The following is a 24,560-nucleotide window of genomic DNA, read 5'->3' as shown; positions in this document are numbered from 1 at the left end:
TGGCACATAGGTACAAAATAAATCGTATATCTATAATATGAATTTAGGAGGTTCCATATCTCTTAGCTGGATAACTAAGACATAAAATTCCAGCTGTTTAAGGCAGCACAGGTATGTGAGTGGACATGGCAGTAAGTTCAGAGGGGAGGGATATCACTGTGGTCCAGAGTATAAGGCAAGACTTCTCAAAACTATCAAACTTGAACCAAACCTTACAAGAATGTTGATTCTTAACTCTGCGTCCACTGTTTCCTGCTTCCTATCATTTGTGGATCATGGCAGTTGCTTTTGTCTCCTTAGAATAGGGAATTCTTAAGGAGAACCTAATAATAAAAATCCTGATACTTTTTATTTTTAAGCATTTCTGCTTAAAACAACTCTTTCAGAAAACCACCCTTGATTCCAAAGATCATAATAATAGAAAACTTCTCAACTTCCCTGCTCTACTGACATTTTCTCTTCTCCCTCATTTAGATTATAAATATATAGGAGACTGGAATCATGTGTTTATCATCCTTACTCTGTAATTCCCTATGGATAAGACCAGCCTGATTCTTACACTGTAATCTAATCACTTACTAAGAGTGATTTTTTGTTGAAGGTGATGGATTAGCCTTTCAGATGCCCCAGCACAAACAGCACCAGTTGTCTTGGGCATTCCCATCAACTGCCTTCCTCTGATCTCTATTCCTGTTCTAACCAAACATGCTCCTGCTTCCTTTCCCTGCTAACCCCATTTCCATAGGAAGTTGAATATACTTTTAAGGAAATGGCAAGACTTCCCTTAAGAACATGGGCTTTTCTTTTTAGCAGCACATGCGTATAAACCGGGAGATATGCACATTGGTAGATGAGATCTGACCAAGTACAAAGAAAGCCTTAAGTGAGAGCATCCAAGTAAATCTTAAAACCCATCAAGGTAATATATAGCCTTTTTTTTTTTTTTTTTTCTGAGACCGAGTCTCACTCTGTCACCCAGGCTGGAGTGCAGGGGCGCGATCTCGGCACACTGCAACCTCCACCTACGGGTTCAAGTGATTCTCCTGCCTCAGCCCCCTGAGTAGCTGGGATTACAGGTACACGCCACCATGCCCGGCTGATTTTTGTATTTTTAGTAGCGATGGGGTTTCACCATGTTGGTCAGGCTGGTCTTGAACTCCTGACTTTGTGATCCACCCACCTTGGCCTCCCAAAGTGCTGGGATTACAGGTGTAAGCCACCGTGCCTGGCCAGTGTTACTTTTTAATTTAGTAAATGTTTGTAGCCACTGTGTTTCAACTCCGTTTAAATATAATGAAGCTTTGCTCACATCTGTTTGAACTCACGTTTTCTAATTCATTAAAAATATTTTCATTTAACTATTGTTTTTAAACCACTAATGAACCTTTTTCCTTCTTGTGAAAATGGGCTGTTGGCTAGGCACAATGGCTCATGCCTGTAATCCCAGCACTTCGGGAGGCCAAGGTGGGCGGATCACGAGGTCAGGAGCTCAAGACCATCCTGGCTAATACGGTGAAACCCAGTCTCTACTAAAAATACAAAAAATTAGCCAGGCGTGGTGGCAGGCACCTATAATCCCAGCTACTCAGGAGGCTGAGGCAGAGGGATCGCTTGAACCTGTAAGGCAGAGGTCGCAGTGAGCCGAGATCGCGCCACTGCACTCCAGCCTGGGTGACAGAGCGAGACTCCGTCTCAAAACAAAACAAAAGAAGAAGAAGAAAATGGGCAGTTTTCAATATGTGGACCTTAGCATATATATTGCTTTCTCTTCTTTATCCTTCTTTGTGATCCAACTTTCATTCTGTTTGGCATATACTGATTGCTTCGTGATTTTGAAAAAAAATAGCATGTAAGTATACCTCGAGAGAATAGATACCAGCAAAGTTATTCTTAAATGAACTTTTGTATATTGCAAGCTGTTTTCTATAGACTGTCATCTTAAAATCTAATTAAAGGCAAATATGGAAGTCTTTTTGCCATTAATGCTACAGAGATTCATTTATTTAACGTTAAATAAATATTTCTTGACTTCCTTCTGTGTTCCAGGTATAGTTCCAGGTGCTGAGGATCTAGCAGTGAACAAGACAGACAATGACCCTGCTCATAGCCAGCACACATTCTAGCAAGGGTTGCAGTAGAGATACAGATGACACGTAACTAAGTACACAGCCTGAAGCGATGGCAGCCAATTTTCTGATTCTTTTCCCTTTACCATTGCTTCAAGGCCGCATCTGCAATCTCAACACAACACAACACAATACAACCTGTAGTGCTGGGTTGAATTTAGTCTCAATGTTCTGCCTTCATCTAGGAAAAGGTATTTAAGGGCCCAAGAAGATGAGGCTAGGAAGGAGATGGTAGATTTCAGATGTTTTAGGAGACCCAGTATATAAGATTTGACACCCTATGGAGAATAGAAAAAGTCAAGAACAGCTCCTTGGTTTAAGCTTGGGTGACTGAGTTAGTGATAACTAGCTCAAAAGTCCCGGGATTGGAGGCAGGTTTAGAAGTGCTGATAATGAATTTGACTAGGGGCAGTGAAAAATACAAAACTGGAAATCAGAAGAGAAGTCAGAACTGAAATACAGATTTGGCTGTTACCAGCATTTCATGTAAATTTTAAAAGGAAAAGGAGCAAGAAGAGTAGTCAACATTGCCAGATACGGCAGGATGAGGATTTTTTTAAAAGGCCATTGGATTTGACAGTTGAAAAATCACTGATGACTTCAAGAAGACCAATTTCAGTAGATGTGGGTGGGGACAGAACCACATCATGGTTAGTTTAAAGAATGAAGGGCTGTGATTGTCTAGCCAAGGTCATTGTGCTCTTACTCTTTGGAAACTTTGAAACTGAGGTCAGAGCTTCTCTTTCTCCGCCCGCCCCCTCCTTAGCTCTCTCCACACAGGGCCCACAACTGGATGCCTGAGCTAGGGGCATGATGGAGGGACAAATTAAGATCATTGGGTCTCTGGTGGGATAAGGTTCCCAAGGATAAAGGAGCCTGATGTTGGTGAGTCAGATATTGCAGGGAGCATCCTCAGTGGGTCAGGCCAGTTCAGAGACCTGTCTCTAGAGTGGGAAAGAGAAGACACACACCTAGATCTCTGTTGGTTGAGGAAACTCTGGACCAAGAAGCTGGGTTAGAATGGGAAACAAAAGGACTTTCAAGGCTGGGGGAAGAAACATGGAATTAGTTACAAAGTTCTGCCCCAGTGAGGGAGTGGAATCTGGCAGTTTGGGGGTGGAGTGGTGGGGGTAGAATCTAAGGCAGTAAACTGATGTTAACTAGAAACTCAAGCGGGGATGCCTAGGTTTCTTAGGGCACAGGTACTGGGGATGTGCAAAGAGGAACTATTGGCAGTACTTGTGACCATAAAGATAGTAGTGAGGGGGCAGTTTATGAATTGAGGGTTCATCCCAGCAATATCTGGCATATAGATATTTAATAATTATTTGTGAAGACAAGAAGTTAGGTAGTTCCTGGGGATCAGGGGTCCTGAGTTTCTGAAGAGCCATAAGAAAATACCTGGGTTCTATTCAGGGAGAGGATGGAGGCAGTGACTAAGGGACTCCAGACAGCTTGGAGATGCAAATCCCAAAAGGGAGCTTTGTACCTCTATGGGAGTTGGAAGCAAAGGTCAGGGTCGAGGGCTCACTCCCTTAACCCTAGGACCCAGGAGTTCCTACGGATCTACGAGATTTCCCTCCTATGCACAGGCACCCTTGGCCTGTAACGCCTTCTCCGCCCACTGGGGGGCGGGGCTTGAGGGGGCCGGTGGCTGTTCTGAAGCCTCGAGGGCCATCAGTTCCTACCAGAGCTGCTGCGGGTGCCATCCCACCCATGGCCGGACACAGGCCCTCAAACCACTTCTTCCCCCTTCCAGGCAGTGGTGGGGGCGGCCCCAGAGGGCCAGTGCCCCTGCGGGTTGACACCCTGACCTGGTTGAGCACCCAGGCGGCCCCTGGCAGGGTGATGGTCTGGCCAGCAGTCAGGCCAGGCGTCTGCCCAGACCCTGAGGTGTGGAGGATTTCCCCGGCTCCCCGGCCACACGAATTCCGTGGCTGGATAGCACCCTGCAGGCCCCGTCTTGGAGCTGGTGAGGCAGGGGACTGGTTGCGAAGCCCCTCCGAAGGCGCCCTCCCTGGGCCCTACATTGCCCTGCGGAGCATCCCGAAGTTGCCGCTGCCAGAGGACGTCTCGGGCATACTGAAAGAGTTGCAGCAGCTGGCCAAGGAGCTGAGGCGGAAGAGGTTGAGCCTAGGGTACTCACAGGCCGATGTGGGGATCGCTGTGGGAGTTCTATTTGGGAAGGTGCTTAGCCAGACGACCGTCTGTCGCTTCGAGGCCCAGCAGCTAAGCCTTGCCAACATGTGGAAGCTGCGACCACTGCTGAAAAAGTGGCTGGAAGAAGTGGAAGCAGAGAACCTTCTGGGCTTATGCAAAATGGAGATGATCCTGCAACAGTCTCGGAAGTGGAGACGGGCAAGCAGGGAGCGACGAATCGGAAACAGCCTAGAGAAATTCTTTCAGCGGTGCCCTAAGCCCACGCCCCAACAAATCAGCCACATTGCTGGGTGCCTCCAGCTGCAGAAGGATGTGGTTCGAGTTTGGTTCTATAACCGCAGCAAGATGGGCAGTCGATCAACCAATGATGCTTCCCCACGGGAGGTTGTGGGGACAGCCGGGCCTCCTTGCCCAGGGGCACCAGTGTGCTTTCACCTGGGACTGGGAGTCCCAATGGATATCCCCCACTATACACCTCTCTACTCTGCGGGGGTAGCCCACTCCTCTGCCGCAGCCACCGCTGTGGGCCTTCTCAGACTTTAGGGCTGAGGGACTTGCCCTTCGCGGCACGGTTGGAGAGGGGAGAAGGGAAAACCCAGGAAATGTCCCTGGGGTTCATTTGAGGGCTTTTAGCATTAATTTCTCATTCACTGTCTTACGAAGTTAAGGATACATAGTAGGGAATGGGGGTTGGAATTGTTCAAGAAAAACCTGGGAGAGAAGATGAAGTTTATTGCAGTTTTGTGTTTTCCCTTTGTTTTTCCCTAGCATTGATTTCAAGGTACATTACAGTATATAGATGGTTTCGATATTTTGTTCCTTTTTAAAATTAAATATTGTGTCTGTTATTCCTTGTGGTTATCAGTAAACATAGGGTTTAAATTTTTGTATAAACACAATACTAAGTGAAAAACTCAAGTCACAGAAGACTCCCTTAGTATACAATTTTTTACTTAAAATCAAGCCGAACTCTGTGTAAACACAAATACACAATCCAGGATAATAGTTATCTTGAGGGGATGACTTGAGCATGTGATAGGGAAGAAACACACAGAGCACACCTAGAGCCTTTGCTGAAACACCTGAGCTTTCTTGGAAGATTCTTTTTTTTTTTTTTTTCTAATTTACCTTTTCATTTCCGGTGCCCCAGCTTCATGTCAGGGTCTCAGTTCATCTCCCCACTTTATGCAGTCCCGTGGGATTATGTCCTGTCCTGCCACAGTCACTGTATTTTAAACTCCTTCGTTACTGAGGTTGGCAAGCTGGACAGCCAGAGCTTCAGTCCCAGCTGTAGCTTACTCCTCCAGTCCCTGGGAATTTCCCTTACTTTCTCTTAATCTCTTATATAGTTTTGAGAGGATATTTGTAATAGTTTATCCAAACTTCCCTGTTGGTTTTTGCCATTATACATCAAACCACTCTTGTAATTTCCTCTCTGAAATTGGTCCTTTCAGTTTTTCACGCCTACTTTGGTCAATTTTGGTCACCATATACCAAATGGAAATCATTCATCCCTCTGTGTTTTCAGATCTGCTGTCACACACCTGCATGCTCTATTTATTGTCCTGGAATTCTATCAGTATGTATTATATCAGAGTTTATGTCTTATTTCTGGATACTAATCTTGTCAATTTTTGCTTTTTTTGTAATCAGTCTTACAAAGGTTTTATCTATAGGTATTTTCAAAGTATAAGCTTTTTGACTTATTCTACTTAACTACTATTTTTATTCCCTAGTTAATTAATTTTCACTTCATTCTTCTTAATTTTTTCCTAGTTTCTTCTGGTTTCTTTCATTGTTCTTTTTTAAATAGTTTTTAGATGAGTACTTAATTTCTTTTTTTTTTTTTTCTAGTGACTGTATAGAAAATAATTTTTGTGGGCCCAGGAGTGTAAATCAGGGGCCCAATGAGAGACTTAACTCTGGGCTGGGCACGGTGGCTCATGCCTGTAATCCCAGCACTTTGGGAGACCAAGGCGGGTGGATCACGAGGTCAAGAGATCTTCTTCATGAGGCTGTAGAAACTTTACCTTTCCCTATTTGTGATAAAATATAAAATTTGCCATTGTAAAAGTGTAAATTCAGTGACATTAATCACATTCACAATGTTAGGCAACCATCACCACTATCCATTTCCAACATTTTTCCATCACTCCAAACATAAACTCTTCTCATTGAGCAATAACTCCGTTCCCCTTCTCCCTCCCCTGGTAACCGTTAATCTACTTTATACTTCTGTGAATTTGCCGGTTCCAAGACATTTGACCTTTTGTATCTGGCTTATTTCACTTAGCACGTTTTCAAGGTTCATCTATGTTGTAGTGTGTATCAGAACTTCATTCCTTTTTTATGACTGAATAATATTCCATTGTATGGATATACCACATTTTGTCTATCCATTCCTTTGATGATGGGTACTTAGATTATTTTCATTAATAGCCAATGGGCTGTTGTGAATAATACTGCTATGAACATTTACATATAATAATCTATTTGTTTACCTGTTGTTTTAGTTCTCTTGAATGTATACATAGGAGTGGAATTTCTGAGTCATACGGTAAGTCTGTGCTTAACTTTTTGGGAAACTACCAAACTGTTTTCCATAGTGAAGGCACCATTTTACATTCCCACCAGCAATCTACACGAGTTCTAGTTTTTCCATATCCCTGGCAACACTTGGTTTTTTTTTTTTTAATTATAGCTATCTTGGTAGCTGTTAAGTGGTATCTCATTGTGATTTTGATTTGTATTTCCCTAATGACTAATGATGTTGAGCATCTTTTCATATGCTTATTATCTATTTTGTATCTTCTTTGAAGAAACGTCTATTTGAGTCCTTTGCCTATTTTTAAAATTGGATTGTTTCTTTTCTTCAGAGTCTGGATATTAAGCCCTTATCAGATAGATGGTTTGCAAATATTTTCTCCCATTCTGTGGGTTGTCCTTTCACTCTTTTGACTGTACTGTTTCAGTCAAAAAAGTTCCTTTTTTCCATATATATATATATATATATATATATATGTATGTATGCACACACATACCATTGTGGGTCACTTGAAATTTCATAGGAATTTTAGGATCAGTTTTTCGATTTCTGCCCAAAACACCATTGAGATTTTGTTACAGAGTGCATTGAACCCTCATATTGCTTTAGGGAGTGTTGTCATGTTAACAATTTTAAGTCTTACAATCCATGAACACAGGCTGTCTTTCCACTTATGTCTTCTTTAATTTCTTTGAGCAATGTTTTAGTTTTCAGTGTATAAGCCTTTCACTTCCTTAAAGTTATTTGTAGGTATTTTATTCTTTTGGATACTATTGTAAATGGAATAGTTTCCTTCATTTCCTTTTCAAATTGTTCATCGCTAATGGATAGAAATACAACCGAGTTTCCTGTGTTGATTTTGTATCCTGCAACTTTGTAGATTTAGTTCTAACTAGTTTTTTGGTGCATTCTTTAGGGTTTTCTACATGTAAATAGTGTCATCTGTGAATAAAGATAGTTTTGCTTCTTCCTTTCCGATTTAGATACCCTTTCTTTTTCTTACCCACTTGCTGTGGCAAGAATATGTAGTACTGTGTTGTATAAAAGTAGCAGAAGGGTACATCCTTTTCTTGTTTTTGTTCTTAGGAGAAAAACTTTCAGTCTTTTCACCATTGAGTATGACGTTAGCTCTGGCTTTTTCATATGTAGTCTTTATCATGTTGAGGAAGTTCCTTTTTTCTTAGGTTATTGAATGTTTTATATGCAAGGGTATGGGTTTTTGACCGTTTCTCTGGGATAAATGAAAAATGCTTAAGGGATATATGAAATCGTATGACTATTTCATAAGATTATGCTAACTACCAGTACCACTACTTCCTTCCCCAGTACTACCATCACCACTGCACCCACACCTAAGATACCTAAGCATTTTTTTCTCCTACTGTAAGAGTGGTTATTTTTCTGTTTTGAGGGATCTCATTCTCATGACATCTTTGTAAGAATAAATGACTTACCCGGGGTGATGAAAATAAGTTTTAAACCAGGTCTTCCATAGTCCACAACATGAAACAGCCCAGATGTAGCTCAGCTTTCAGGAATGAACTTTTGGTGAAGTACTTTAAAAACAAAAAGTCAAGTAAATATTAATGCTGCACTTACATTATTCTAACTCTTTAAAAAGATTACGTAATTATAAACAAATTGTAACAACTTTAATTTTCAGAACATACCTATAAGCTGTATTGTTTCAGGTGGACAATGGAGATGTATCAAGGTTACACATATACACTTGTATAAGATTAGCTTGAGTTGTCAGTTTATTTACTCAAGAATATAGAATCACATTGGAAATATGATGGCCACAAAGCATGTGTAAATGAACCATATATATCAGCACAGCTTCCCATGGTCCAGCGTCCTTTATGACAATGCCCAAAATACCGCACTGGATAAAAAGTGTGGAAATGAATTCCACACTATAGCTTTTTTATCCTTAGGGCTACATCAATGCTCAAGAACAACTTAATGTCTGCTCTTAATGCTTCCATTTAAGAGAATGTTTGGAGATGTTAAGCTTCTTCTGGTTCTTGGACCAAACTCAGTGACAGTGAATCCACAACATCATCAAGCAGAAGAATCTGAATTAGTGCCTGGGTCTCTGATCCCAGCTTACAACATCCCAATGAGACCATTTCCTCCACACAAGCTACAGGGACCCAGCTTCACAAATGTGTGCTTTTTCTTCTTGTCAGTATCTAAAGGTAGAGCACTGAGGATCCATGTAAGTTAGTGAAAATAGAGCCAAATTCTAATTGCTTATCTTTAGATTCAATAGGTGACTAATCACTTACTATTGGATTATCCCACTAAAAGTCACACGGCACCAACTCCATTTCATCCTTTTCCTAGACAGCCCTTCTGGAAAGCCTTGGAAAGGAGATGTTTCAGCAGAGTCAGACAGTGTTGAATGCCAGAATAAACAACTCTGATTGTGTTGTGAACATAAGAGCTGTGAAGAGGCGCTGACCTCAGCTGCTCCTTCGGTTCCTCTGCAGCATCTACAGATGTGGAGAAATTGTGATGAGCTCTCAAGTCTCAGGGAACAGCTCCTAGAGTCCATCTCAGCCCCCGTATAGCTGCATCATTGACACAGCTGCCCCACCTCTGCTTAGGCAAAGCTTCTATGTGTCACTAATCAGCTTCACATAATTTAAAAGATTTTCCATCACTAGTTCTCTTGGCTTGCTGTGAAAAGGGAAAAGACTAGACCTTAAGAAAACCTTTATACTGAAGTGATTTCAGATTTTTCAGAGATTTAAGATGATATGTAGAAACTTTAATCATAAGATCCCTTAAACAGAAGAATTACCACCCTTAGAGTTGGGAGAAAACCAAGAATGTATTGTTAAGTAGTTAACAATGTTAAATGTTACAGATATCAAGTAATGTAAGAAATCAACCAAGATACATTGGCCAGGTGCGGTGGCTCATGCCTGTAATTCCAGCACTTTGGGAGGCCAAGGTAGACAGATCACTTGAGGTCAAGAGTTCGAGACCAGCCTGGCTGACATGGTGAAACCCCGTCTGTACTAAAAATACAAAAATTAGCCAGGCATGGTGGTGTGCACCTTAATCCCAGCTACTCAGGAGGCTGAGGCAGGAGAATCGCAGCCTGGGCAACAAAGTGAGACTCTGTCTCAGAAAAAAAAAAAGAAAAAGAAATCTACTAAGCCATATCATTTCAATAACTAAGATGCCATTGATACCTTTAGTAATAATTTCAGTGGCATAGTTAGTAAAGGCAGATGTCAAACAACAGTCCAAAGTCTTCATATTTGCCCAGATTTTCTCCTGCCTCAATTTAAAAAATAAATTTCAACTCCTGACTCCAATAGATCTTCACTGTCATTCTGAAAATGTCTCTTTATCAAACATTTTGGTTATCTTGTATTTCCCATAGACATGGCAAGTATTTTTAATCTAAGATGCTGAGCCCCTTTAGAGTATAAGCAGAATAGTGTTTTTGTACAAATGTGCATTTTCTTTAAAGATGGTTGATAGCCTTCATCACATATTCAAAGGGGAGCATGACTCTTCTTTGGATCTACAGTTACAGAATTTAAGAAGCACCTTCCCTTTTGCCACCTTTTCAAATGATTTCCTTTGACAGTACCTATCTAATAGGTAATTTCTGGTTTTCTTTGAATCTATATGTTCTAGATATCTCCAACTCAGTGTCATATCAAGGCCCTAAGTTGCATTTTACATTAGTCTTTTGAGTTTAGACTAAATAATGTATTGATTATTGCCTTTCTTGTTCTTATACTTTTATCAATCCTTGGCACTTTAATTAAAATCTTATCATAATGAACAATTTCTTTTCCCTAGAAGTTTTCTTATTCACTAAGAAATCATGAGGTGTTTGGATATCTGTCCTTATTTCAAAGCATGATGCTTTTCTGGAATTAGCATCTGTTTCAATAATTTCATTTTTTTAAAAAAGATATACTGTATATCCTTGTTTATTCTACTAAATCTGTTTCATGGCGATTTGTTTTTCAGAATAGCCACTTTTGTTTATGCCTTTCTTCTAGAAATAGTCTTGCCTACTAAACAATATTGGTTTTCTTGGCAAAATCTATTCAAGATTAATTCTTTTCAGAATGCAAAATGGTATTATTTATGTCAAATGTGTTTTTAAAGTGAAGACTACAAAGCCATTGCAATTAAACCTAGTGGAAATGTACTTGAGAAAGTGATTCTAAAGTGAAAGAATAAAACTTAGAAAGATAGTTAAGGAAATTTTGAAGGTAAAGATTTAGGTGGCCAATTATTTACCAGTGTGATGGTGGTGGTGGTGATGGGCAAAATAACAGAACAAATATTTATTTATTGGAAAGTGAATTGGTACAACCTTCATGAAAGGTTGTTAGGTAATTCATATGGAAAGCTTTTAAAATGTGCATTTCCATTTGCCCATCATTTCAACTTTTAATAATTTTTATAAGAAAATAATTGTGTGTGGCCAGGCGCAGTGGCTCATGCCTATAATCCCAGCACTTTGGGAGGCCGAGGCGGGCAGATCACAAGGTCAAGAGATCGAGACCATTCTGATCAACATGGTAAAAACCCGTCTCTACTAAAAGTACAAAAATTAACTGGGTGTGGTGATGCACGCCTGTAGTCCCAGCTACTCAGGAGGCTGAAACAGGAGAATGGCATGAATCCAGGAGGCAGAGGTTGCAGTGAGCCAAGATCAGATGCCCCTGGACTCCAGTCCAGCAACAGAGCAAGACTCCGTCTCAAAAAAAATAAAGGAAAGAAAAGAAAATAATTGTGTGTGTGTGTGTTTGTGTGTGTGTGTGTGTGTAAGGATTTAGCAAAAAGAGTGGTCATGCAGAAATTTTTTAAAAAGCTTAACAGCAAAAAATTTGAAACAACCTAAATGTTTAACAAAGGGTTAAGTAAATAAAATTAAACATGATAGACAGTTAAAATTGTATTACAGAACCACAGTTTTGATAGAAAGTTCAGAGTAAATTGTTGAATGAAGCAAAACAACTTATTAAACTTCATACCATTTTTAAAATATATATTACATAGAGAAAAAATCTAAATGTATATACAGGTATTGGTATTGTTAGTGATTTTTTTTTAGAATTTTTGCTGTATGTATTTGTTATACAATTTTAAACATCCAAGAAATATTTTTTAAAGGAAGGCTTTAGGAGATCTAGAGTTCCAAAAGATACACATTCTCCTAGTCATCTTTGTTTCTAAAATAGTATTTTCTCCTTACAAAGCAATATTTAAAAGGGTAAATCTGACCTATTCATTTTTAGTCACATTTTTAGTTTCTGTAAAAGAAAGGCAATTATCTAAATGGAGGAATATGGAGCCATATACATTAGAAAAACATTGCTAAAAATTAAGGTTTGTTTTTTTTTTAAATCAGAGGCCCATTAATGTTAAAGAGCTCCAGCGTAGCACAGTGAGTGAAGACACCTGCCATATGTCTGCTTTTCTGCACAACATGGTAATTTACAATTACAATTAGTGTGTTTATATACCTCTGTAGTTAACTCATATTTAGAATATAATGTAAGCCCAAATCATTTTCATGTTTCTGAATGTTTACTTTTCAATTTTAAAAAGCATTTGAAAATATCAAAATCCTGATTTTAACACAGTAGAATCTTCTTTGCTTGTCATTTTTGAAGAAACCAAATGAATATAAATGAGCTCTATGGATTTCTGAGTTGGAAGGCAAGGTCAGTTCCTGTGATTACATCCCCAGCCAGTTGAAAGATGAACTGTCATGAACTGAATCCACCCCAATACCCAGTGAAATCCTTAAAACAAGTCATTAGCATTATCATGGCTACACCAGTGAAGAGAAACATGACAGGAAGCTTTGGGAGAGGCTACATAGTTTATGGAAGGGGCTACCTCTAGAAAACAGTTCAGCACCTAAGTCTGTTAAGCTGCAACTGTGTCACCTCACTTTCCAGCTAGGAGCACAGCTACTAGGCAGAATTAGCTACTTTGGTCTTGAACCTTGGACTTAGGTTCTCTTCCTGCAGCTTCCAACAAAATGACAAAATACAAACTAGCTTCACTTGCTGCTGTCACCTCTTCTATTGCCAAAGACTGTGGTTGGAAAAGGAAACGTTGGGGCCTTCCTGAGATTTCACTACATCTAAAAATCAATATTCTTTTTTAAAACTGTATAGCCTGAATGTCATTTCTTCTTCAAATGAATAACTGTATTGCTTAACAAGTAGTCCTCCTTTTCCTTTCAGCATATATAATGTAGACCATCTTCTGGGTCTAAGTCGTGTGGCCAGGGCAGTGTATAAGATGCATTGGGTTGATTCATTATTTTAGAATGGATGATAATATTCCTAAATCTGCTTTAAAGCTTTGAGTATTATTGATTGAGTAGTGGAAAATCTTAACATATACCTTTTTAATTGAAAGAGAATTTGTTTCAGTATGCCACGCTATTCGTTTTCTAGGACTGCCAAACAAACTACCACAGATTGGGTGGCTTGAACAACAGAAATTTATTTTCACGCAGTTCTGGAGGCTAAAAGTCTGAGATGAGGTTGTGGGCAGGGTTGGTTCCTTGTGAGAGTTTTCAGGGAAGCATCTGGCCCAGGCTTTTTTCCTTGGCTTGTAGATGGCTGTATTCTCCCTGTATCTTTATATTGTCTTCCTTCTGTATATGTGTGTGTCTCTATTTCCTCTTTTTATAAGTGATATTAGATTAGGACCTATCCTAATGACCTCATTTTAACCTAATTACCTCAGTAAAGATCCGTCTCCAAATACAGTCACATTCTAAGATACTAGAGCTTGGGACTTCCACACATAAATTTGGTGGCGGACACAATTCACCCAATAACAGCTACTACCCCTACTGTAGAGAAAAAAATAGGTGATCAGGGATAGGTTTAGAAAGGCAGAGAGACTTTGTTTCCTACAAAGGAGTTAAATAAGGTGGTATGATGGAAAGGAAAGAGTATTAGCCACAGAGTCAAAGAGTCCCAGATCTGCATTCAAATAATACCACCATTCTAGGGATATCTTCTCAGGAAAATTTTACCAAAAATAAGATTTCTTCCCTCCCAATCAATAACCTTCTGGGCTGAAGAATTACAGTAACTTCTTATTTATCTGTATTTTCGGAGCAGGACAATTGAACTCTCATCAGTCTCACTTATATTAGGAAGAAAATTTTGATATTTTGATAGAGATATGATTCTTAAATTTCCCCAGAAAAATGGATATGTGAACTTATTAAGAAAGCTGTGTCACTTTTCACTAAGAATTGTCAGCCACTAAGTTTATCAAGCTAATGTACAGAACAGTCAGTTGACTTGCCTTTAATTTGTTGTCATTGTGTTTATGAAAAGCAGAACTAAAAACAGAAGAGAACAAGTTTAGACAGTGACTGTTTTCATAAACAGTTTTAATAATATTGCTAAATCCAAGAAGACACTAAGTTTTTTACATTTATTAACTATAAATATTTCTGTAATAATCAACCATTAAATAATACAGATATTGTAAATGATCACCTCATTTCAAACATTTTTTGGCACCAGTCTGCTTGCTAAATATGTATTACCTTTGACATTTAAACCAAAGAGAAGAGATGGGGAAAAAAAAAAAAAAAAAAAACCTCCCCATACAGGAATTTAGTGTGTTATTCTTTACTCCCCTGAAAAGCCAATCACCACAACACCATAGGGAAAAAAGAACGTTTTGCTGCTTCTGTGTCACATCATTAAAGTAGTTAATCTGCAGCCATAAATTTTTGTCTTCTGGGCCAAGAAATTTCAAGTAAAATACTAACAAAAATGTAACACTTTTAAATGAGAAGTGAAAGCATCTTTATCCTTTTTATTTGAGTTTCCAGAAATGGCATGCTCCATAAAAAATTGTATCATTTTTATTTTTAAACTGAGTTTCTTGCATTAGTCAGTAAACAATTTATTTGGTGAACATTCTCTGTGCACATATATACACCATGTGAACATTTAAGAAACAGAAGGTGCTTGAATTTGTGAGATTTAAATATTTTCTCACAGTTGATCCAGTGATACTACAGTTGAAATAAAACCATATATAAATGAAATACCACTTTCTACTAAGATGTAAGTATAGATTTTTTAATTATTGTTTTAATGAGGACAATAACAATTCCATGTATTCAGTGGAACATCTCATAAATCTTTAGCATGTTTACTCTCATATGCATTCTAAGACTCACCATAAAACTACCTATCCTAATTACAGATATGCATATTCATTTTATTACATTATCTAACTAGACATATTTTATATTGCTAATTTTCCTGCAAATATTATTAACTTTTAAAACTATAGGCAATTATTTGATATCTCATTTATGTTGTTCTCCTAAAAATGTGCATACACATATCAGTATACATATTTTAAGTATATTATGTGAAATATGGATTATGTAGACCATACGTAATACCCCAGGACATGACAAGCAAAATGGTAATACTTACCATAGCAATATTTGGCCATTTCCAAGACATCCTTGCTGTGGTCCCAAACCAACTCCTGCTTTTCCTCCAGGCCCCGCATCTTCATATTCGTGTAAGCAGTAACATTGTACCTCTATACTTTATCCTCAGTGACCAAATTTCTAATTAGCACCTGTTAAGGGCTAGGCACTAAAGATTCAGAATTAGACAAGAAGCACATAAGCCTGAGAGAGGAAAGAATTGAGAAAATCAAGGATTACATCACCAAGCGAACAGTGTGAGGAATGGGCAGAGGAACAACACAAAGAAAGGAGCAAAGAACTCAGTGGAAATATATGGAAACATTCTTAAGAACAGGGAACAACATAAAGGATAACTAGGAGTGGAGGGGGGTGAGGAGAGAGAGAGAGAGCAAGAGAGAGATGACCAAAAGTCAGGAAGGGGAGGAAAAGTGAAGGGAGTTTATTTTGACTGAAAATCTGGACTGTAATTTGTTACTGAAATTAAGAGTTAAATGTAGTGGTAAAAATACACTCATAGACAAAAAGTTATATAGTTCTCAGTATATAATTACTTGAGGCTTCCAAAATGCATGAGAAGAAATATTTTTTTAATTATTTCAAAAATAATTAAATATTAATATATCAGTCTTTCAAAAAGACATTGAACAGCACAATAGATAATTTATTTAATTGTAGTACTTTTGTTAATGACGTTTTTGTCATTCAAGACAAAAAAAAATCATTCTTCCTGTGACTGGTTTTTATATCGACTTATGTCAAATAGCCTAGGTCATAACACTAAGTTCTAAGGTTCTAAAGGACTTTCTTCCAGGAACTAATGTCATTTAGTACTGGTGTAAACCTTCTTGATGATTTGCATTGGCACCATGGATCAGCAAATCCAGAGTTATTAATGGCTTAGCAGATCCACTGGCCTGTTCTTATCAAGAGTCAATTGTCTTCATTAGACTTTTGATTTAAAAAAAAAAAAAAAAAAATGTTAATCAGTTTCTTTAAGTTTATTATAATCTCATAAATAAACCACTAAAAAGTGTTTGGAAGTTGAAGAAACCACCAGACACAAGACAATCTCTTAAGTAAAAGCCTACTTGCCTTTGTTTGCAAAAACATGTATCTGATTAGAAACTCTGTTGACTGCCATGGAATACAGTTAAACTGTTTCTGTTTACAGCTCATTATACGAGAGAATACCTAGCATGATACTGGAGATAAAATAGATATCAATAAATTTTTTAATCAAACAGTTGACAAGATAAATAATTAATTCTTCTGCATTTTATTCTCATATGAAATTAAAATGATTGGTATACTCCTGGTCAGAGTCATTCTGAGAACAGCAGCAAAAAAACCAACCACCTTTGTAAGAATTATTGAAAACCATTTAGGCATAAAGAACAACGCAGTTCTTAATTATACTTTTTTTGTGAAATGAGGAAACTGTATATATATCTTTAGTTATTATTAAGTCCGGTGTTGCTTCCATCTGTGAATACTGAAATGCCTTAATGTATATATTGATCCTTATAAAACTTTCTAAAATGAGAGTCCAGTTTCTAAAATGAGTCCCTATAAAACTGCAGAATTCTAAAAAGATTCATTTTTCCCCCAAGTCATGCAGACTCATTGGTGTCAGTGGCTATGAATGAACACATGAGTCCTGACACCACACTTTGTTTTTAAATACAAGTGACACTTTTTAGCATAAACTGTTTCAGCAGGTGAATTTTTTTGCAGATAGGCCAAAAATCCATTAGAACCCAGCACTGATAGATCTATTTCTTAAGAATGTCTCTTACTTCTGATAATCCCCAAAGTATGTATAATGAAACATGTTAGGTGAATAATTTTGAGAGGTCTGCTCAAGGCAGTGGGCTCATGTTTAGTGCATTCCACTGGGCAATTGCCTTTTCAGACCCTTACCATCTACAGAGGAGAGCCAGAAGATATATACCCTCATAGCTTAAGGTTCCTAAAAGTTAAATATGTTGGAATTTAATAAGAATATTTAGAAAATGGAAGTTAAGTAATTATTCTAAGAACACTGAGGGTTTTTTGAGTTATTCGTAACTCAACTTGAGGTAGAATATAGCTCACTCGAATCATAATGCCGGATGAGTTGTTTTCCAACCAGCTCTTAAAATGTTTTACATGTTATAGTTTTAATATTATAGTTTAAAAGGGTTAGTAAATGCTTTTCCAGAATGAATTTTCACATTGTCTTCTGGAAAGCATGTACTAACCCCGTTATTGTCCAATGCTTCTGCTCTCTTACCCGAGAGAGATAGCTATAGCTAGTTTTCAGTTGTTTATGAATACGTTGTTTATTTGGGAAATTATCCACAATGAACCATCATCTTAGACTAGCTTCTCCTTGTTTCCCAGTATATTTTCTTTTTCTTTTTCTTTTTCTTTTTTTTTTTTTTTTTTTTTTTTGAGACGGAGTCTCGCTCTGTCGCCCAGGCTGGAGTGCAGTGGCCGGATCTCAGCTCACTGCAAGCTCCGCCTCCCGAGTTCACGCCATTCTCCTGCCTCAGCCTCCCGAGTAGCTGGGACTACAGGCGCCCGCCACCTCGCCCGGCTAGTTTTTTGTATTTTTTTTGGTAGAGACAGGGTTTCACCGTGTTAGCCAGGATGGTCTCGATCTCCTGACCTCGTGATCCGCCCGTCTCGGCCTCCCAAAGTGCTGGGATTACAGGCTTGAGCCACTGCGCCCGGCCTTCCCAGTATATTTTCTATGCCACTTTTTCCCACTACCAAACTAGTATCTTCTCAGCAAATGCAAACTACTTTTAATTATGCCAAGTAAAACATAATCAGGAGAATAAACTCCCTCTCTCCCACTATCCCTCCTTCTATAATTATTATGAAGTATTAGAAAACTGAATATGAATAACGTTGGATTGCCTACCACTTTTAGTCATCTATAGCAGTTACATGGATAATCTAGAAACTTCTTGCCCTTAAACACATATTAGCATTTTAAAATGCCACTATTATAATTTACTGTATAGTAATTTTACATATTCAAATATGTAGACATGAATTCAAACATGAATACATGAATATCAAGCTCATGTTTTATAGCACTGAAAAAGAAGCTGAATACAATCTACTCTTTTCAGTTACTGTACTAGTATAGACTCTTCATTTTAAGTGACATAACCCCAATTCAAGCTTCTTACCAAAAAAGAAAAAGAAAAGTATTGATTCATGTAAACTGAAAAACCCAGATGTAGATCTACTTCTGGTATGAACAGATCCTGGGACTCAAACTCTGTCATCCAAACTCCTTCAGTCTCTCTTTCTACTTTTCTTTGCCTGTTGGCCTCATTCTTTCTTTCTCGCAGAAAGGGCTTTTTCACACAAACAGGCAGGGTATCTACAGGCAGTCGCAGCAACTTCTATTCAGCATAATCCGAGAGAAACAGCCTTCTCTCTGCCCTAGCATCTAAATATCACTGAAGCCAAAGAGGTCACATATTAGGACAGGCTGTGATTGGCCAGCCTGAGCCAGTACCCGTATCTATGAGGGGGTTGGGGGTAGGGCATGGTATTATAATTAACAGCCTAGTGAAGACTATATGGAGTTGAAGAGAAATGCTTCCCCAGAGAAGAGTTTTGAATATGTCTACCATCATTGTCCTTGTGTCAATTTTTCCGGTTTCTTGAAAAATTTAATATACGGGCCACAGTTAGATCTCAGGTTTCTGATACAGAGAAAAGAGAAAGTGTAGGATACTGCACGCAGGAAGATCCAATATTATAAACACTAGAGCTGATCCATCACTTGACCGATTTTCGAATCTGTGATTCTGAAATAGACCTCAATGTTAGCACAGTGCCCCAAATCATTTTTGCTGTATCAACCAATTACCACATAAAGCCTGAGGCCTGCTATGTGGAGGGCCTTCTTTCAGTACTATTCATTTCATTCAGAACCTGTAATCCCTGACATGAGCCCACTTATCCACCTACCTATATCCGAAGATAGCTTGCTGGCATTGGTACCACAGACCAGGAGAACATGTAAGCATACAGAGACTTAGTCTGTTAGTTCTTCATATTAATCCTATTTTATCTTCTGGTATAATCAGTTTAATCTTTTTAAGGGAGAGCTGCTAATATTTTGGGATTATTCTTACCAGTACTTAATTTCTGTCTTGATCATACTTTCATTTGGTATCTATCTTTTTAACAAATAACAGTAGATTGTAATAATCAGTTTTATAGAAATTCTTTGGGATTAGCAAGGTCCTTGTATTTGTCATCTCATTTGTTCCTAAGCTTCAGGCAAAGTAATCCCTAAAATCTCACTGATAAACAAGTTTTATTTTGAAATTGCAGTGAAAAATAATGACCCAGAACCTAGATTGTTATGCATAAATTATGTTTATATCTAATTAAATTCTTACAATGCTCTTGTTTTTGTTCTTTTCCCCAGTTCTGATTTTCTGTTTTTAATTTCTGAAATAACTTTGTTGTGTATGATTTTCTTGTAGTCTGCCTTAAATTCCTAGTGGAAAGAAATAGGGGTATTAGGTCATCAATAAATTAGTCAAGCAAACTAAAATCACTATACCAGCTACTGTTCTTCCTCTTATATCCTCAGAGAAGGTAGAAAATATACGGTTAATGTCCTTTCAATGCTTTACATAGAGCAAACTTATTTAATACAGTAGTTCCCCCCTTATTTGCAATTTTGCTTTCCACAGTTTCAGTTACTTACAGTCAGTCATAGCCAAAAAATGTTAAATGGAAAATTCCAGAAATAAACAATTCTTAAGTTTTAAGTTGCGCATTATTCTAAGTAGTATGATGAACTCTCATGCTATCCTTCTCTGTCTCTCATGGAATATTAATCATTCCTTTGTCCAGAATATTCACTCCATATATGCCACCCTCCCATTAGTCACTTAATAGCTGTCTCAGTTACTGTATCAGCTGTGGCAGTATCATAGTGCTTGTGTTCACATAATCCTTATTTTACTTAATAATGACCCCAAAGGGCAAGAGTAGTGATGATAGCATATTGTGATAATTGTTCTATCTTACTATTACTTACTGTTCATCTCTTACTCTGCCTGATTTATAAATTAAACTTTATCATAGGTATGTGTGCATAAAACAAAACACTGTATATCTAGGGTTTGGTACTATCCATGATTTCAGGCATCCACTGGGGGATAAGGGAGGATTACTGTATCACCTAGTGACTATATTTCAAAACCGACTTGCTCTCACTAAAACAATTTCATCATTTGATATGTTGATAAACAAGTCAATTTATTATAAAATATTTTATTTCATTAATTACAAGACATAATTTTAACTAGCTAAGGTTGGAATACATCTTGCAATAAGTGATAAGAAAGCATCATGCCATAGCTTAATTGGCAATGTTTTTCTTTCTAAATGATACAAAAAGTAATGATGAATCTTATAATCAATGGTGTCTTGGATGTGATGACACATGATACTTTAATTGACTGTTATAGGTCTTTGTTTCCCCTAAAGAGTTCATTTAAGTCAAATATCTATTGGTCCACATATTTTGAGAACACTAGGTTTGGTTTAAAGATTCCCTTTTGTAAAGTGAAGTTTCTTTTGGTGATGTTAATTACTCCCTACTGTGTCTATTTTGTAACATCAGATTTTTGTTAATGTATTTCTTAACTCAGAGCACCCTTAGGTTAACAGCTCCATTCACTGGTCATTTTTACTCTTCTTTTCGTATGAAAAAAAAAAAAAAAAACAGTGTCAGTGTCATTTAGATATTAGTAATTTATTTTTAAGATTTAGAAGAAATCTTATGTTTCATTCAAAGCAAAAACAATCTGATATTAAGAACCTGCAATTCTTATGCGTGAAGCTGTTTACATTAATCTCAATAATTCAGTTATGACTCTTGCTCTAAATCTCTCTGGTATGTTTCTACTCTGATTTAGTGCCTTGTTTAAAGATTAATGTTATAGAATAATTTATAGCAGCGTCACAGATGGTATTTGAATCTTTGAAAATGGGCTTTGGAATCCTAGGCACAGCTCCGTGGAATCTTAGGTTAACGTCAATGTAAATGTTGAAGTTAAAACGGCTCTAAAAGGTCGTGAGAGAAATGTCATTATCCCTTTCTTAAAACCATAAATTTTGAGGGGATTTCATGGGCCAAGTATTTTTACTTCACTAGCATTGATAAGGTATAACTAGCTCCTAGTATGTGACATCACCAGCCACTGTTTGTTGAAAATAAACATTAAAAAAATAAAACAAATTACCTGTTTTAAACCATTCTAAAGTTCTAGTTACAGGAGAAGTAACTGTTCCTATTTTTACAGCTTCCTTTATGAAATGCTTTATAGAATCCACAAACACAAGTTGCTTTTAGTGTCTTTGCTTTGATGTCTATAAAAGACCCATTCAAAACTAGAGGTAGGTGTTCCTAATATGCACAGCAGAATTTGGCTGAAGTCATTTGAAGCTATTAGAGATAACCTTTCTCTACATGTCTTTTGGGAGAAAAACTGGTGCCAACAATACCAGTTAAGCTGTAATTAGTGTAACTAACAACTAATATGAAAGAGCAGACTAGAGGTCACTCTTAAGAATTTAAAGGTATTAACAGGTTAAGGTTGTAGGGCATCCTATCCCCCAGCTTAATCTGTTGCCTTAGCTGGTGAGATTTGTTGAAGTCATCAGTGCCCTCTAACCTTGAGGTGTTGCTCTCTCAGAATTTGTTGGTCCCGTGCCAAGTTCCTCCTTCCTGTCTACTGAGATGGCTTTGAGAATGGCAAATTCATTTTAAAGTTCTTGTCACAAATGACTACAGATTTTTAACCTCTAAATGTGAATGAAAGATTATGGTTTAATTTGCTTTAATATTCTTGTCTTGCCAACCTCAGACTACATTGAAATTGTCATTTTACTGCATTATAGAATATGATTTGTTGAGAACATTTAACATGTATTATAAGAGGAACGCTTAAAATCTAACTATTAAATCAGATGTTGTGTAACTGATTCTAATACATGCTGAATGTTCCAGTTTTTATGGGCTACTTCTTCAAATTTAATTGCCCACCAGTGGCTTTTGTTTATGTTTACAGTCAGTTCTAATGCAGTTAAAGGACAAGAATGTAACAGAGGAATAGCCTCGCTTCCATGAGGTGTAGTTAACCCCTTTCTTCTAGTGTCTGGCTTTGGCTTCCTCCTCTTATGTGATACCAACACATAAACAAGAGGAATGCCCCAGAACTTTAATCACTCTTTTTCTTTTCCCATTAAAGTAATATATGTAAGGTTGTTCCTGTAGTTAGTTTCTACCTAGAAAAGCTAGAAAGTTTTTTTTTTTTTCTTTTAAAGCAGCAAGATAGCACTATTGAGAAAAAGTCAAAAGGAAACTTTTTCCCTTTCAACTTTTTGTTTTGCAGTCTTAATCTCAGGCTGTCATTATTATGATACACATTATAGATTTTTTTAAAGTACACATTATTTACTGTGCATAAAGTAAGTCGGCGTAGGTCCCAATAACTAAACGAAGTTTTAAGATGAGAAGGATCAAACCACACAACCCCAAAGAAAAGAATATTTTAAATTCAGATTATCTAGGTCACTGAACACTCATTAAGGACACATTTAAATACTTTAAGAGCACAGACTTTAAATCCGTAGTTCTTATTTAAGTACCCAAAGAGCACAGACTTTAAATCCATAGTTCTTATTTAAGTACCCAAAGAAATAATAACGATGTATTCTTCCCATGAATCCTCCGCCTTCATGTTTTATACACACACCACTGGTGGCTCATAGGTAAACTGTTTTTTATTTTAATAGTTATTTGTTTATTCTAATATGTATCAGAATAACACAAAACCCATTTAGTGGATGTTATTGTTTGGGACTAGGCAAATAGAGAAAGTGAGTTGAGGTGAAGGAAATGCTAGGTATTTTAGTAGTGCTGGTAATTTGTGCATATAGCAAAATACATAAAAGTGTTGCACAAATTAATAGGGAAACAATGCTCTATTGAAACATGAAATTCCCATAATTTTTCTTCTATCCAAGAACTCACAAGATGCTTTTATCCCTTCATTTCTTCATATTACCTATTTATTGCGGTTTATTTAATTCATGTGTATACTTGGCAGTTTGATCTCTTGTTTCCAGAACAGGCCATCTTCTTTGGACTTTGGTCTTGGATTAGATGATGTCTAAGGCTCCTTCCTGTGAATTTTTAACTTCCTGTGGCAAGATTATTAGTCCTCAGCTAGTTAAGTTCCTCAACGTTGGGAACCACAGCTATATAACTTGATCTGAGCAGTACCTAGCATGATAACAAACCCAAATAATTAATAATGTGTGTCCTTATTGATTGATTCACATGATCTAATAACAAAATTAAGCATGTTCCTACATGTCCATGTACTTGCCTCAAACTAACAAATATGTTAATTCGTGCATCAATACTTTAAAACTTTTTTAAAAAGGAAGAGACTAATGCTACACTTAAAGTTCACACAGACACCAATCTTTTTTCATGCTAGGATTTCCTGAGCAAAGACACCAAGCACAGTATTGGAAAGCCTTATTTTTTGCCCCTTCCATACTATCTTATGATTAACTATTGAGAGTAAGACATCAAAGCTGAACTGACTTCAAAGCCTGTAACACTTACGGTTTCCAGCTATTACTGTAACCAGCCACTTCACCCGGACAGCAATTCATCTTACAGAGCTGCCTCGCTAGGTTCCACCCCTCTGCTTCCTGCCTTCCCCCTTTACAAACCTATCAAATTAAAAACTACCCTTTCAATGAAACTTAAACCAGTTGAGAGAATTAGCCTGTTTCCTTAATCTTAAGATTATACTATTTAGCTATATTATTCATTTATTCACTTTTTTCAAAATTGTACCTTTCACAACAAGGCTTTGGGGTATGTTGACATTAAATATAATGTTTTTCAACCATTTTATTTCAGAAGCAGAATATACATGTGAAGGTGAGTATACACCTACCACTTTAGTTAGGCATCACGCAATGAAAAAGAAAACAATGAGTCTGGCACTTAATTTGACTTTTAACAAAGTAAAAATGAGGAAAACCAAAACACAGATTACTCATCATAAATGCCTGAAATGTGATTACTTTTTAAGCAAGAGAAATAAAGTCTCATGGGTATATAGTTTCCTTGCTCTGTGAAAGTTAATATATTAGCGTGCGAGCTTGTCTTAGACTTTTAACCAACTCACTA

The 24,560-nt window shown here is 37.4% G+C and overlaps 2 protein-coding genes across 47 annotated transcripts in view; both read left to right on the top strand.

Annotated features, from left to right (window-relative positions):
- Positions 1 to 24,560, top strand: part of ARB2A (ARB2 cotranscriptional regulator A) — a 480,313-nt gene that overhangs the window by 345,357 nt on the left and 110,396 nt on the right. For 4 of the 46 annotated variants that reach the window (XM_073993859.1, XM_015451694.4, XM_073993852.1 and 1 more), the window contains one exon: positions 6,800 to 6,954. The exons of 40 other annotated variants lie outside the window; for them this stretch is intronic. In XM_073993859.1, the coding sequence (XP_073849960.1) occupies positions 6,800 to 6,939 (140 nt within the window). In that variant the 3' untranslated portion in view covers positions 6,940 to 6,954. Of the gene's footprint in view, positions 1 to 6,799; positions 6,972 to 24,560 lie in introns of those variants that run through there. 2 more of the 46 variants (XM_073993864.1, XM_073993867.1) reach the window with 2 other exon arrangements.
- POU5F2 (POU domain class 5, transcription factor 2) lies at positions 2,779 to 6,101 on the top strand. The gene has a single exon (XM_073993884.1). It carries the CDS (start codon positions 3,711 to 3,713, stop codon positions 4,827 to 4,829), a length of 1,119 nt encoding a protein of 372 aa, XP_073849985.1. The 5' UTR covers positions 2,779 to 3,710; the 3' UTR covers positions 4,830 to 6,101.

Source organism: Macaca fascicularis, chromosome 6 (genome assembly GCF_037993035.2).
Source record: "Macaca fascicularis isolate 582-1 chromosome 6, T2T-MFA8v1.1".
Taxonomy (NCBI): domain Eukaryota; kingdom Metazoa; phylum Chordata; class Mammalia; order Primates; family Cercopithecidae; genus Macaca; species Macaca fascicularis.
Note: the sequence above shows the minus strand (reverse complement) of the source record. Positions and strands in the feature narration are given on the sequence as shown.